This window comes from Trachypithecus francoisi, unplaced genomic scaffold (assembly GCF_009764315.1).
Source record: "Trachypithecus francoisi isolate TF-2019V2 unplaced genomic scaffold, Tfra_2.0 Lachesis_group15, whole genome shotgun sequence".
In the NCBI taxonomy this organism is placed as follows: Eukaryota; Metazoa; Chordata; class Mammalia; order Primates; family Cercopithecidae; genus Trachypithecus; species Trachypithecus francoisi.
In genome coordinates this window covers 65,541,800-65,555,361 of record NW_022681460.1, presented here as the reverse complement: position 1 = coordinate 65,555,361, position 13,562 = coordinate 65,541,800, and the positions used below count along the sequence as shown (strand labels likewise).

Here is a 13,562-nt window from a genome sequence, read left to right as displayed (position 1 = left end):
GCCGCTCCTTTCCGCCGGGTCCGATTCCTGCGGCTGCTGCTTGCCCCGCAGGCCAGGAAGCTTTTGGATGGACTGGCGCGATCTTCCCCAAAGTCGCAGTTTTCCCGAACGTCGCGGTTTCCCCGAACATCGAACATCGCCGTCTCCCCGAACTTTGGGATCTCCGCGAAAATCGAGTTCCCCCCGAACATCGGCGTCGCCCCGAACATCGCCGTCTTCCCGAACTTTCCGATCTCCGCGAAAATCGAGGTCCCCCCGAACATCGCCGTCGCCCCGAACATCGCGGTCTCCCCGAACTTTGCGATCTCCGCGAATAGCGAGGTCGCCCCGAACATCGCCGTCGCCCCGAACATCGCGGTCTCCCCAGACATCCCGGTCTCGCCGAACACCGCGGTCTCCCCGAACATCGCGGTCTCCCCGAACATCGCTGCCACCGCAGACATAGCGGTTTTCCCGAACATCGCGGTCTCCCCGAACATCGCGATCTCCCCGAACATGCCCGGCTGAAGACACTCAGTTCTCCTCCGCGGCTCCTTTCCTCCGGGTCCACTTCCTGTGGCTGCTCCTTGCCCTGTAGGCCAGGAGGCTGCTGGATGGACCAGCGCGATCTCCCCGAACATCGCGGTTCCCCGGAACACCTCAGTTTCCCCTAACATCGCGGTTACCCCTAACATCGCGATATCCGCGAACATCGCGGTCTCCCGGAACATCGCGATCACCCGGAACATCGCGATCGCCTCGAGCATTGCGGCCTCCCGGAACATTGCAATCTGTCCGAAGGTCGCTATCTCCCTGAACATGCCCGGCTGAAGGCGCTCAGTTCCTCTCCGGGGCTCCTTGCCACCGAGTCGGCTTGCTGCAGCTGCTGCTAGCCCCGCAGGCCAGGGGGAGCGTCAAAGAAGGCTGGAAAGGAATCCCAGGAGAGTGGAGGGGCCAAAGGGCTACAGAGGGCAAGGTGGGGCGGGGATCCCTGGTGCAGACCCTCCCTGGTGCAGACCCGCAGCCCCACTCGCCCTAGGGAAAGAGAAACCAGATCCCCGAACCGTAGCTGGGGTCAGGAAAGGGGTGAAGGGGAGTTCCACAGGGAAGCAATCACAGACTCCCCCACCAGCCACAGCCCTGCTCTGCTCTGACCTGCTCTTCACCACACAAACCTTCCAGCACCTCCAGGGCTTCCTGCCCTGGAACTTCCCCCTGAACTTTGCTGCAGACACTCACCTGCACCCAGGAGCTCACCAGACACTTCCTACACCTCCCCTCAGCATTCTCTTTCACCACCCAGGTTGCACCCTTTCACTCTCCGTCTCAGCTCACCGCAGTCACCACACAGGCCTCCCTCACCTCCCCATCCATGAAGGAGCCCTTGGCACCTACCCCACCAACTAGCACCTTCTCCCCTTTTGCCTGAGGACACACCCCAGCAAACACACCCCACGCTTTCCACAGAACTTAGTGCAGAGGGGATGGGAAGGACCATTTCCCCCAGGATGACTGGGAGCGCCCATGAGTAGAGGCACCCACTACTTCCCTTGGGTCCCAGACCACCCTGTTCTTCCTACTGGGGAGATAGGGTTATATAGAACAGTCACTATGCAGACAGGAGTCAGCAAACCCTTTCTAGAAAGGATAGGCTGAAGGCACTTTGGTCCTTGCTGGCCATGGGTACTCTGTGTGTCAAGTCCTGTCCCTTTGTAGAGAAACAGCAGGCAATGGCAACCTGCAAATAAAAGGGAGACCAGATGTGGACACCATCCTAGGTCGCTGACCCCAGGTGAAGGCACATGCTGTATCCTGGCAATTGCTGCCCCACTCCCCTAGGGTGTCATCTCCAAGTGGTGTAAGCTGAAGAGTCACAGGTGTGTCCGACCCTGCCTGTGGCTTCTGGGTCGTGTGGATGTGATGGGTGTGAGTGGAGGTTCTATGGTTTGGGGTGAATGCCCCCCTCCCTTGCTGCTGGGTGGCATCATCGGTCCCTTGGGGCCATCAGGGACCCTCCCTGAAGCCTCAGGTGTGAGCTGAGGGTGAGGGGTGCACCCATGTGGTGTCCTGGGGACCGGGGCCAACTGCTTATGCAGTTTCTTGGTTCCCTGTGGCCCTGCTCTGGCCTATCTCAGGAGACCCACCTGCATCTTCTCACTGCCGGGCCTATCTTCCTAATGACCTAAAGGGTGAGGAGCACACCCTGTGATGGGGCAGCTCTGAGGCTGTGTGGTCACTACCCTCCCATAGCTGGAGGCCCATCTCCACCAGGACCCAGGACCATACCTGGAGCCACTTTTAAGTGAGGGGATTTTGCTGCTGTGAGTGGCACAGCCTTGCTTCTGAGCACTAGGGGACCCTGTTGTGATTCTGCGGTTGGCAATTGCCATGAAATCCACATAGCACCTTTTCCAACCACACATCCCTCTGGGATCTTAGGGACTCCAGGGTCAAATAGCCATATTGGTGGGTCCAGCAACACCCCTTATGAGAGTGTGTATGGCTGCATCCCAGCTACAAGAGCAGAGTTGAATAGTGACAGGGGAGGTCATATGACCAGCACAACCTACAATAGTTACTACATTAACTACAAACACTATCCATTCCTGGTACAAATCCAGGAAATGTGAAATTATCATCGAATGAACCCAGCACATCCATCTAAGCTGGACCTGACACAGGTGTCCGTCTGTTACTTTGCCCTAAATGCACCTCATGAGTAATAGGGGAGCAAGTAAATGCTTCAGGTCCCTGGGAGAAGGTCAGACCACGCACTGTTCACTAGGAGTGTCTGGGTATTTACTGTTTCATGGTGTACACTTACCAGAGTGAATGCCCATGTAGCTCTGTGAGGGAGTCTGAAGGAGTCATTGCAGTTGCTGTGGGGTTGAAGGAGCCCACTGTGGCCTCTGGGCTCTCCTTTTAGTAATGGACTCTGGGACTGAGATGTGGCTCAGTTCTCAAAGCTGGGCAAAGGAGCTCAGTTATTTCCTGGGGTGACTCCTTTCAGCCTCCAGGTCATCCATCCTTGCCTTTTGTCTTTGTTTGCTGTAATTACTTAACTCTAGCAGTATCCGGGTTGAGTTTCCATTTCTTTTGGATCTTTGACTCCTTTGTTCTATGAGCCATGGGCATACCTTTGTATGGCTGAGGTCCCCAGCTGGCATTGTGACTTCTTTAATTATTTCCATCATTGCACCCTCCTTCCTCCTGACAGTTGACGGCCTCCAATTGAGATCTGTTATTTCAGGATTTTCCATCCCCATTACTACTGGGAGCCCATTTCAGGAAGAGCATTTCCTACCCCCAATCCCGGCCTTCAGCAACAGGCATCCCTGGGCTTCCTGACAGTCTGCTGCCTTATCCCAGGGCCTTCTTTACATGCTGAGTGAAGAGGAGTCTTCCAGGCATCCCATGAGCCCAGAGGATGGACATCGTTCTGGATTTTCATACTGCAGCCACTCTGGCATGGGCACTTCTCAGAGCCTTTTGGTTCTTTCCCCTATACCCTGAATTAGAAGTTCTGGGTTTTCAACTTCTTGCCCTGTGAACCATCCCTTTCCAAGGTTCCAGGAATTCATGCTTATAGCAGATGGGTGACCTCGCTGGGGCTTTGCCAACATATTAAATCCTGTGACCCGTGACAATAATCACTTGCTTATCTAAACTGAATTTTGCCCTCACCGCTCCCCGCCCCCCACTGTGCTGGAGCATCCCAGGGCAGCTCCCACACCCTCTCCCATCTCCTGCAGTCCACATGGACTGCTGCTGAGGGTCCTCCTCATCCAGGCCTTTTCCTGCCACAGCAGGCCTGGCACCTCCATGACAAGGTCATGTGCTCATCGACGTGGGCACAGAGCAGGTGGGACATGTCTGGAGGGGACATGTGGATTCATGGCTGCAGGAACCTTCCCCTCCATGTACTCAAGCAAGGGAGACGCTCTAGTCATTAGCTAGTTTTCATGACAGTCCTGGATGGGGCACCTCTTACTTTGCCAGCCCAGCTCCTCAGAGGCCTTCACTTGCAGTCACCACAAGGGGGAGGAGGAGATTCAAGTTCCACTTCCCCCTACACTAACCCCCTCCTTTGTTTTTCGTCCACAGACACACACTGTCTTTGCTATGACTTTATCATCACGCCTAAGTTCAGACCTGAACCACGATGGTGTGAAGTTCAAGGCCTGGTGGATGAAAGGCCTTTTCTTCACTATGACTGTGTTAACCACAAGGCCAAAGCCTTTGCTTCTCTGGGGAAGAAAGTCAATGTCACAAAAACCTGGGAAAAACAAACTGAAACACTAGGAGACGTGGTGGATTTCCTCAAAGGACAACTGCCTGACATTCAAGCGGAGAATTTAATACCCATTGGTAAGTTTAAAATGGCCCAGGGAACAGACACAGTAGTAACTTAGAGGCATTTATTGGTTTCATGCAAAAAGTAAACCAAAAGTTTGTGTCACACAAGAGGCTGAGAAGCATGGGCAGGATGCAGCAGAGAGAGCAAGTCCAGGAACCAGGAAAGGAAGCAGGGTGGGGCTCAGGACTTGTCAAGATCAGAGCTGATGTCTTTCCAATGGGGCAGAGCCCCTCATTCTGCAGGCCCAGATGTCTTGTGAGCACGAAGCCCATGGACACAGCAGAGGATCTTGGCAGTTCCTCTTCAATGGACAGACGTTCCTCCTCTTTGACTCAAACAACAGAAAGTGGACAGCACTTCAACCTGGAGCCAACAAGATGAAAGAGAAGTGGGAGAAGAACAGGGATGTGACCATGTTCTTCCAGAAAATTTCAATGGGGGACTGTAAGACATGGCTTGAAGAATTTTTGATGTACTGGGAACAAATGCTGGATCCAACAAGTAAGTGAGAGGGGAAAAAAGGAAGCTGTCTTGAGTTCGTATATTATCAGCCCAGTGTGTGAGTCTGTGTGAGTGTGTGTGTGTGAGCGTTTGAGTGAGTATGAACATGACCCCCTCATGAGAGGCTCCTTCTGGGGTATGCTGGCGTGCCTGTGCTATCTCATCCTCCTCTGCCTTCTTCCTCCTGACTCCTCTTCCTCCCTGCACTTGCTTCTGCTCCACTCACTGTGCATTTCTCACCAACTTCGAATCTGTGGGTGTCATAGTGTTTCCATATCTTTTTCGTTAGTGTTCCTTTCTCCTGGAATCGCCTTTTCTTTCCTCTCCCTTCGTCTGTTTCTGTAAATCCATCAAAATCACCTCCAATGCCAGGGCCCAAGACCCTCCCCTCCCCGGCCTTGGGGCATTACCTCCTCTTCCGCCAGAGCAGGAGGGTGGGCTGTGTTGTCACCTTGCTTCCCTCAGCAGCCATGTGAGCTCCCTGAGGACAGGGGACACCCCCTTTCCCTTCCTACCCCAGGACCTGTCCCAGAGGTTGCCCCACAGCAAAGGAGGACAAAAGGTCTGCCTTCTAGGATGACCTGGGGTGGCAGGAGCTCAGGAGGCATCTCCTAAGATTTGGGGCCTGTCACTCCTGTGTTTCCATTTCAGAACCACCCTCTCTGGCCCAAGGCACAACCCACTCCAAAGCCATGGCCACCACCCTCATTCCCTGGAGCCTCCTTATCATCCTCCTCTGCTTCATTCTAGCTGGCTGCTGTGGAGAGTTGTTTAGATTGACAGGTACTGTGGGCAATTTTGGGAGGGGAGCAAGGGGCAGATGGGTGAGATGGGAGGATGCAGAAGGAGCATTCCCAGAGTCCCAGAGGCCGGGAACTTCTCATCCTGACATGAGACAGATGAATGAGACCTGGTGTTTCCTGTCGGCGACGAACTGGGCAGCTCAACCTTGAGTTCTGATGGATTCTCACTGTCAGAGGCCAGAGGGAAAGGGAGGGGCCCATACCAAGGCTCAAGCCCTGTTGAACTTGAGAGGATTTCGCTAATTCAGGCCTGTTTCAGAGCAGGTTCCTATTCGGGAAGGGTAGTGGTGTGTGGCCTGCAGGCAGCCGGAACTCAAGCGTGGGCAGTCTGCAGAGTAGGAGCGGAGCAGCATGGCCACTTCACCTAGGATGTCAAGGGCAAGGGCATCCCTGGAGGAGGCTAAGAAGAGAGTGATCTGGGAGAATCCCAGGACGAGGGGGCTGTGAGGGCCTTGGCCCACCCAATTCCAAAGGCTGCATTCCCAGAGAAAGCAGCTCGGGTCCCAGCAGTTAAGGTGGAAAGTGAAGAGTGGAGCATGTCCGGACTGAGGTTCAGAAAAGGCCAGGTCCCTTGGACCCATGGGATTCCTGGCTGGGTCCTGGGGCGATGCCCCTGCCATTCTGCCTCCTTCACACTCCAGATCCTGAGCCAGCTGATGGCCCTGCCTGGAGCAGAGTGGACTCAGGCAGGGGAGCTGAGCTGCTGCTGGAGTTCCATGCTCACCACTGAACTTGGTCAGGAATGAATGAGGCGGGGCAGGGACAGTCCCATTCAGAGCTATGGGTGCAGCTCCCAGGGTGAGCATAGGCTGAGAACAAAGGGGAAAGAAGGAGGTTTGCCTGCACGCCCACCCAACGCCAGGGAACATAGATACAAAGACCTCTCTTTGGAAAGGGCTCCCCGAGGTCCTCTAGACCCTTCTATGAGAAGGGGGAGCAAGCCCTCAATGAGGGTGCAGACTTCTCATTACCAGCCTCAGTTCTGAGCCCCCATGCGCTGTAACAGGACCTGGGCTGGCTCTGTGGTGTGGTGAAGGAGGGTGTTCTTTATTTGGCGGAAAGGTTCCGAAATGGGGAGGGCCTGGTAGAGATCACCCAGGAGAACGGACCCAGGTTTTTCTCAGCCACTTAAACCAACGCTTCATCTTTTCTGAAGGTGGACGATGATATCAAGAAACCTCTGTTAGCCTCGTCTGGTTCCTGCTCTCCCTTCAGGGAGGCCGCCTGTCTATTCACCACTGTGCCTTTCTGGAAAGCAGGAGTTCAAGCCTTAGCAAGCCCACTGGCCCCCAGCACATGATGAGGACATTGTAGACTCAACATCTCATGCCAGTCATTACCTTTGCTGATGATCCTAACAGCCATTTTTCTTAACATCTTCTGCCACTTTCTCTCGGTGGTAATGGATGGAATTCCTGCACAAGTTTTAACTGAACAAGAAACGGAGTCTCGCTCTGTCGCCCAGGCTGGAGTGCAGTGGCGGGATCTCAGCTGGCTGCAAGCTCCGCCTCCCAGGTTCATGCCATTCTCCTGCCTCAGCCTCCGGAGTAGCTGGGACTACAGGCGCCTGCCACCACGCCCGGCTAATTTTTTGTATTTTTAGTAGAGACGGGGTTTCACTGTGGTCTCAATCTCCTGACCTTGTGATCACCCGCCTCGGCCTCCCAAAGTGCTGGGATTACAGGCGTGAGACACCGCGCCCTGCCGCAAAAGGCATTTTCTTTCTACTTCTTTGATTGTGGAAAAGCAGACACTTCTCTGAAGCATGACCTTATTCTTCCAAATAGTATTACTAATAAAATATCATGCTGGACTTTAGACCTCAGGGATCCTTTCCATGCACTGACCAAAAATTGTGATAATCCTTTTTATTTTTGTGGCTTTTTACAGTTTCTCATTCTGTCAACCATATTGGAGTGAAGTGGTGGCATACGCATCACTCACTGTAATCTCCATCTCCTGGGCTCAAGTGATCCTCTAGACTCAGCCTCTAGAATAGACTACAGGCACATGCCACCAGGCCCAGCAAATTGTTTTATTTTAGGTAGAGATAGAGTCTTCCTATGTTGCCCAGGATAGTCTTCAAATCTTGGTCTCAAGCAATCCTCCCATCTTGGCCTCCCAGTGCTCTGGGATTACAGACATGAACCACAGTGCCTGTTGTAGAAATTTTTAATTATTTAATATGAAAATATTACATTCATGATTATTTTATTTAGTAAATAAAATAATAGAGAGCCCAGAAATAAACCTGCGCACTTAACCGCCATCTAATCTTCAACAGAAATGAGCAATGTGGGAAAGATTCCCTATTAGAAAATTAGTGCTGGGATATCTGGCCAGCCATATGCAGAAGAATGAAACTGAGCCCCTAGCTCTCCCCATGTATGCTAAATAACTCCATATGGATGAAAGATTTAATGTAAGTACTAAAACTGTAAAAATCCTGGAACATAACCTAAGAAATACGAATGCAGACATAGCGCCTGGCAGAGATTTCATGAAGAAGACACTAAAAACAATTGCAACAACAAAAAAAATGGACAAATGGGATCTCATTAAAGAACTTCTGCACAGAAAAAGAAACTAGCAACACACTAAACAGACAGCCTGTAGAATGGGGGAAACTATTTGCAAAGTATGCATCTGACAAAGGTCCAATATCTGGAATCTACAAGGAACTCAAACAATTGAACAAGCAAGAAGAAAAAAACCCAATTAAAATTGGGCAAAGACATGAACAGACACTTTTCAAAAGAAGACCTACAAATTGACCAAGAAACATGAAAAAGTGCTCAATATCACTAATCCTCAGATAAGTGCAAATCACAACTGCAATGAGTTACCGTCTCTAACCAGTCACAAAGTCGGAGATGTTGGTGAGGCTGCAGAGAAAAGGAAACAGACACTGTTGGTGGGAAAGCAAACGTGTTCAGCCACTATGGAAAGCAGTCTGGAGATTCCTCCAAGAACTTAAAATAGAACTGCCATTCGACCCAGCAATCCCACTACTTGGGATATATCCACAGGAAAAGAATTCATTTTATCAAAAAGACAAATGCACCAATATGTTCATTGCAGTGCTGTTCTCACTAGCAAGGACACAGAATCACAATCTAAGTGCCCAGGAACAGTGAATTGAATGAAAACAAATGTGGTACATAGACACCATGGAAATCTATGCAGCCACAAAACACAGCAAAATCATGTCCTTTTCAGCAACATGGATGGAACTAGAGGCTATTATCCTAAGCAACCTAAGGCAAGAACAGAAAACCACATACTGCATGTTCCCATTTGAAAGTGGCAGCTAAACACTGAATTCACATGAACCACAGATGCTGGAAATCACCAGACCGGGGAGAGACAAGGATCACCTGGGCTGAAAAAACACCTGTTAGGTACCATGCTTACTGTTTAGGCGATGGGATCATTGGGACACCAAGCCTCAGCCTCCCAAAATCTACCCATTGTAAAAAACCTGTTTATGTACCTTTTATTTTATAGGTTGAAATTAAAGATGAATACATAAAATGACTCAAGGCCAAAAACAAATGGGGTTAACTGACCAAAGTGAGAGAACGCTGCACTATGAACCCAAACCCAGCTCAAAAAGATAAACTCTAGTCACTTAAAATAATTGTAAGTTGTCTGATGATAATTGTATAAAAATTTGTGTGATGATAATTGTATAATAATTACATACAAAAGTGCCAAAACCCTAAAATTAAACACTCCATAATGGAATTACAGATGATTTCCATCTGGTTCTTTATACCCTTACTTTTTTTTCCATTTTCAAATGACATTTTTGTTTATCCTCAGGAAATCCTTGCTGTCAGCCTTCTCCTTCTGCACCCACCACCTCCTTTTCCACTGTCATCCTCAGCCCTTCCTCTAGTCTGGGACTGTGGCTTCCTTGGCACTGAAGGCCCAAGAGCTGCATTCAGCCTTAAGAGACAGGATGATGCAGGGCCGGTTGTGGAGGTGCTCTCGGCATTGCAGAGGAACCTAACAGCTCGAGCCCTCTATTGCAGACAGCTGCATTTCTCCATCAGGTTAACTACAACCAAGCCAACCTTGCCCTTTTCCTCATTTTTTTCTAGTACTTCCGAACTCGTACTTGAAAATTTATATTCTTCCTCCTAACATTTCTTTCTACTTCTTGTTTGCACAGTACATCCTGATTTATTATGCCCAGAAAACACTGGACTCACCATGTCACTGACAGCTGAAAGGCCACAGTCTCCACTTGCTGGAAGAGCACATGGGGTTTGGAGCCCTTCAAAAGCCCCAGCCCCAGAGAACTCTATTTGGCCTGTCTGGGACTCCCTGGATAAGCCCCATTCATTAGGCTTGTCATGGTTTGATCTGCTGAGGTCTCTTTCTAGGGAAAACCCAGATCCTCAGAGCATTGGCTAAAAGCAATCATTGCAACCGTGCAACCCCACCATTTGCACTTAGAGTATGGAGAAAATATGTGCAAATTACCAGGGACTGGTATCCCGAATATATAAAGCACTCTTACAACTCAATATTGTAAAGAGAAATAATCCAATACAAATATGTGGAAAGGTTTTGAATGAACATTTCTCCGGAGAAGTATACGTTGGCCAGTAAGCCCATCAAAAGAGGCTCAACATCCACAGCCATTAGAGAAATGCAAATCACAGCCACAAGAAGATGCCACCTCACACCTAGTAGGATGGCTGTCATCATAATCACAGTGAGGACATGGAGAGACTGGATCCTTCACCCCTGCCAGAGGCAGAGCGCAGGGAGCTGGAGTCGGGGTGGAGTGTGGATGAGAGTATGTCCTGGGGGGCTATGATGGTGAATATTAACTGGCCAGTGGATTGGATTAAGGGATGCCTAGGTGGCTGGTAATGTATTCTTTCTGGGTGTGTCTGTCAGGGTGTTGCAAGAGGAGAATGATATTTGAGTTGGGGGACTGGGAGATGAAGACCCTCATCAGTGTAGGCGGGTACCATACCATGGGCTGCCAGCTGGGCTAGAAGAGAGCAGGCAGGAGAGGGTGGGGTGACTCTGTGGGCAGAGCTCTCTGGCTTCTCTCTGTCTTCCCTGGGGGTTCTTGCATCCTTCCTCCTTGGACATCAGACTGCAGGTACTTTTGCCTTAGGGCTCTGGGACTTGCAGCAGCAGTTTCCGACTTCCGGGGGCTCTGGGAGCTTTGGCGGGGGCTGAAGGCTGCCCTGTGGGCTTCCCTCCTATTGAGGCTTTCAGACTTGGACAGGCCTCTACTGGCTTCCCTCTTCCCCAGCTTGCAGAGGGTCTACCATTGGACTTCACCTTGAAATCCTGTGTGTCAATTCTCCCTAATAAACTGATAGATACACACACACACAGATGTATATACACACATATATATACACACACTGATATACACTCAGTACATATATATATTTATATATATATGTACTCATTTACATACACAAACACACACGTGTCCTATTGGTGCAGTCACTATGGAGAACCCTGAGTAACCCGGGGTGTGGGGGTTGTCCCTGTGTCACCCTCTCCCCATTTTCGGGACGGGGGTTTCTCCTTGTTCTCCTGCCACCTGCTTCTTCTTCCCTTTCTCCCATCTTCTCTCTGAACCTATCTTTTCCATATGTCCAGGACTTTTCTCAGCCTCAGGACGTCCGTCCTGGAAGGGGCCTCAGCCCAGCAAAGTAACCAGGACCCCTGGATCGCAGGCAACGGGGTCGGGGAGGGGACGAAAAGAAGCTCCTGGCCCGACCTGTGGACCCAAAGTACAGGGAGAAGTTCAAAGGCAGGGAGCCCTGGAAGTGCTGGAGGGTTTGTGTGGTGGAGAGCTGGTGAGAACAGAGCATCTCTGTTTGTCTGGGATGTCTGTGCTGCCCTTTCAGCGAGATCCCCACCCTCACCTCTGGTCATGCCTGTGTCTTGGTAGTTCAGGCTGCTTCCGCCCCAGGGCGCAGTGGAGGCGCCGGCCTCACCAGAGAGTCACGCCGTGCCCTCTGGCCCCCTCCAATCCTCTCGTCCCTCCCATCCTCCTGCTGTTATAGGAGATAAGAAAGAAATCATTTAGGTAGATAGGGTAAAAAGAGTCTCAGGCAAAAAATTTTCCTTTTATCAAAAATCAGCTCAGAAAATTGCTCCTTTTCTAACCTCAAGCAGTTCAAAGAAATTGCTTGTCTTCTAACAAAGGGTATCCTAGAAGATCAGTAAAACACAGATAAGCAACTCGGGCACAGAACCACCCCCTGCGAGGGCGCCGCCCACCAGCAGCCTCAAGCAGTCAGGCAGGGGATCCGCGCTGGAGCCTCGCTGTGGGAGCCCCAAGGACCCCAGCTGTAAGGTCACATCTCCGCAGCAGCCCCGTGTAAAATCCTCCCTGCCCCCCGCACCAGTCTGTAGGAGGAAACCATCAGCTGTCTCTGATTTCCCATTTCTTCAAGCCCGGAGACAAACATTGTCCCCTACTGCGATGGGTGGAGTCCTCACAGGTCTTCCAAAGGCGGTTCTGCCCCGCGGGTACCCGCCGGGCGCCGGGTGCCTCCCGGTGGGACATCGGTGGCAGCCGGGTGCCACCTGTGGGGCATCACTCAGGCAGGACCCGGCCCGTGCTCGAGCGATGCAGGCGCCACCGGAGGAGCGCGCGGAACCCGGAGGGACTAGGCGGGGCGTAACTGAAACCATTCGCAACGAACTTTGACGAAAGCCTTTTGCAGCTGAAATCCGCAAATGCCTTTAGTGTCCTCCCTGAGGCGCACAAGAGACAAAAATGACTTTAGAGCGACCCCGACCCTATTTTACCACCCACAGACACACAAAAACGAACACAGTAAAAGTAGAAAACCCAATCCCTGCTCTTTATGAAACAGGTCTTTAAGAACAGAAAGAAGCAGTGCTCAAGTGGGAAGAAATATTTGCAAAACAATGAAATGAAATGATCTCCTGGGAAAGGTGGGAAGCAGGAGAAAGGCGGAGTGAAACGACAGGGAGTTTCTCCGCGCTGCGGCTCACCCGGGAGACCAAAGCCCTGGACGGCTCAGCGGGAGGCTCAGACGTTTCCGCGGTGAACAGCGGTGTCCTCTGCATTCTGTCGCCAAGTCCGGGTCCCAAAGGCGCTGGCTGAGAGCCCCACGTTCCTTTGTTGCATCCCGGCTCTGCTTCTGCTGCGGGACTGTCCCTGGACCGCGCAGGCCGGTGAGTTCCAGGAATGGGTCGAAGAAAGCGGAGAGGGCGTCGGGGAGGGCGGATCTTTCATACTGTGCCACACCCTTCTCAATTCTCCGCGCAGGACTCCTTCTACCCCTGTTGCGTCGCTGGGGTTGCTTTTCCCCGCCTGAGAAAACAGAGTGGCAGAAACGAGGCCAGAAACTAAGGGGAGTAAGACAGCTCGTTGTCTGGGATAAATGCCAAGGTTCTTGGTGTCGCGGCTGAGGAAATCAAGGATGGAGACGAACACCCACGGAGTGAGACTGGAGCAGGAGTTTTATAGGCGAAAGGAAACAACAGCTCTTTTTTTTTTTTTTTTTGAGACGGAGTTTCGTTCTTTTTTTTTTTTTTTTTTTAGTTCAATGCTTTATTATTTATTTATTTTATTATACTTTAAGTTCTAGGGTACATGTGCGCACCATGCAGGTTTGTTACATATGTATACATGAGCCATGTTGGTGTGCTGCACCCATTAACTGGTCATTTACATTAGGTATATCTCCTAATGCTATCCCTCCCCCCACCCCCCGCCCTCCCCACAATAGGACCCGGTGTGTGATGTTCCCCTTCCTGTGTCCAAGTGATCTCATTGTTCAATTCCCACCTATAAGTGAGAACATGTGGTGTTTGTTTTTCTGTTCTTGCGATAGTTTGATGAGAATGATTTCCAGCTGCATCCATGTCCCTACAAAGGACACGAACTCATCCTTTTTTAT

General features: G+C 51.1%; 1 protein-coding gene across 1 annotated transcript; it reads left to right on the top strand.

The window, feature by feature from the left end:
* Positions 1–1,899: 1,899 nt before the first annotated feature.
* LOC117097392 (UL16-binding protein 1-like) lies at positions 1,900–13,158 on the top strand. The gene is made up of 4 exons (XM_033235252.1): positions 1,900–2,008; positions 4,084–4,347; positions 4,562–4,837; positions 12,510–13,158. The coding sequence occupies exons 1-4, from the start codon at positions 1,900–1,902 to the stop codon at positions 12,515–12,517; spliced, it is 657 nt and encodes a 218-aa protein (XP_033091143.1). The 3' UTR covers positions 12,518–13,158.
* Positions 13,159–13,562: the final 404 nt, after the last annotated feature.

What these genes read in the sequence shown, in the direction of transcription:
- LOC117097392 (XM_033235252.1), top strand. Translation starts at nt 1,900, where the DNA reads ATGGGTGTGAGTGGAGGTTCTATGGTTTGGGGTGAATGCCCCCCTCCC. An exon ending in GACCCTCCCTGAAGCCTCAG is followed by an intron (nt 2,009 to 4,083) that starts GTGTGAGCTGAG and finishes TTTCGTCCACAG; the next exon opens with ACACACACTGTCTTTGCTAT. An exon ending in GGAGAATTTAATACCCATTG is followed by an intron (nt 4,348 to 4,561) that starts GTAAGTTTAAAA and finishes CCAATGGGGCAG; the next exon opens with AGCCCCTCATTCTGCAGGCC.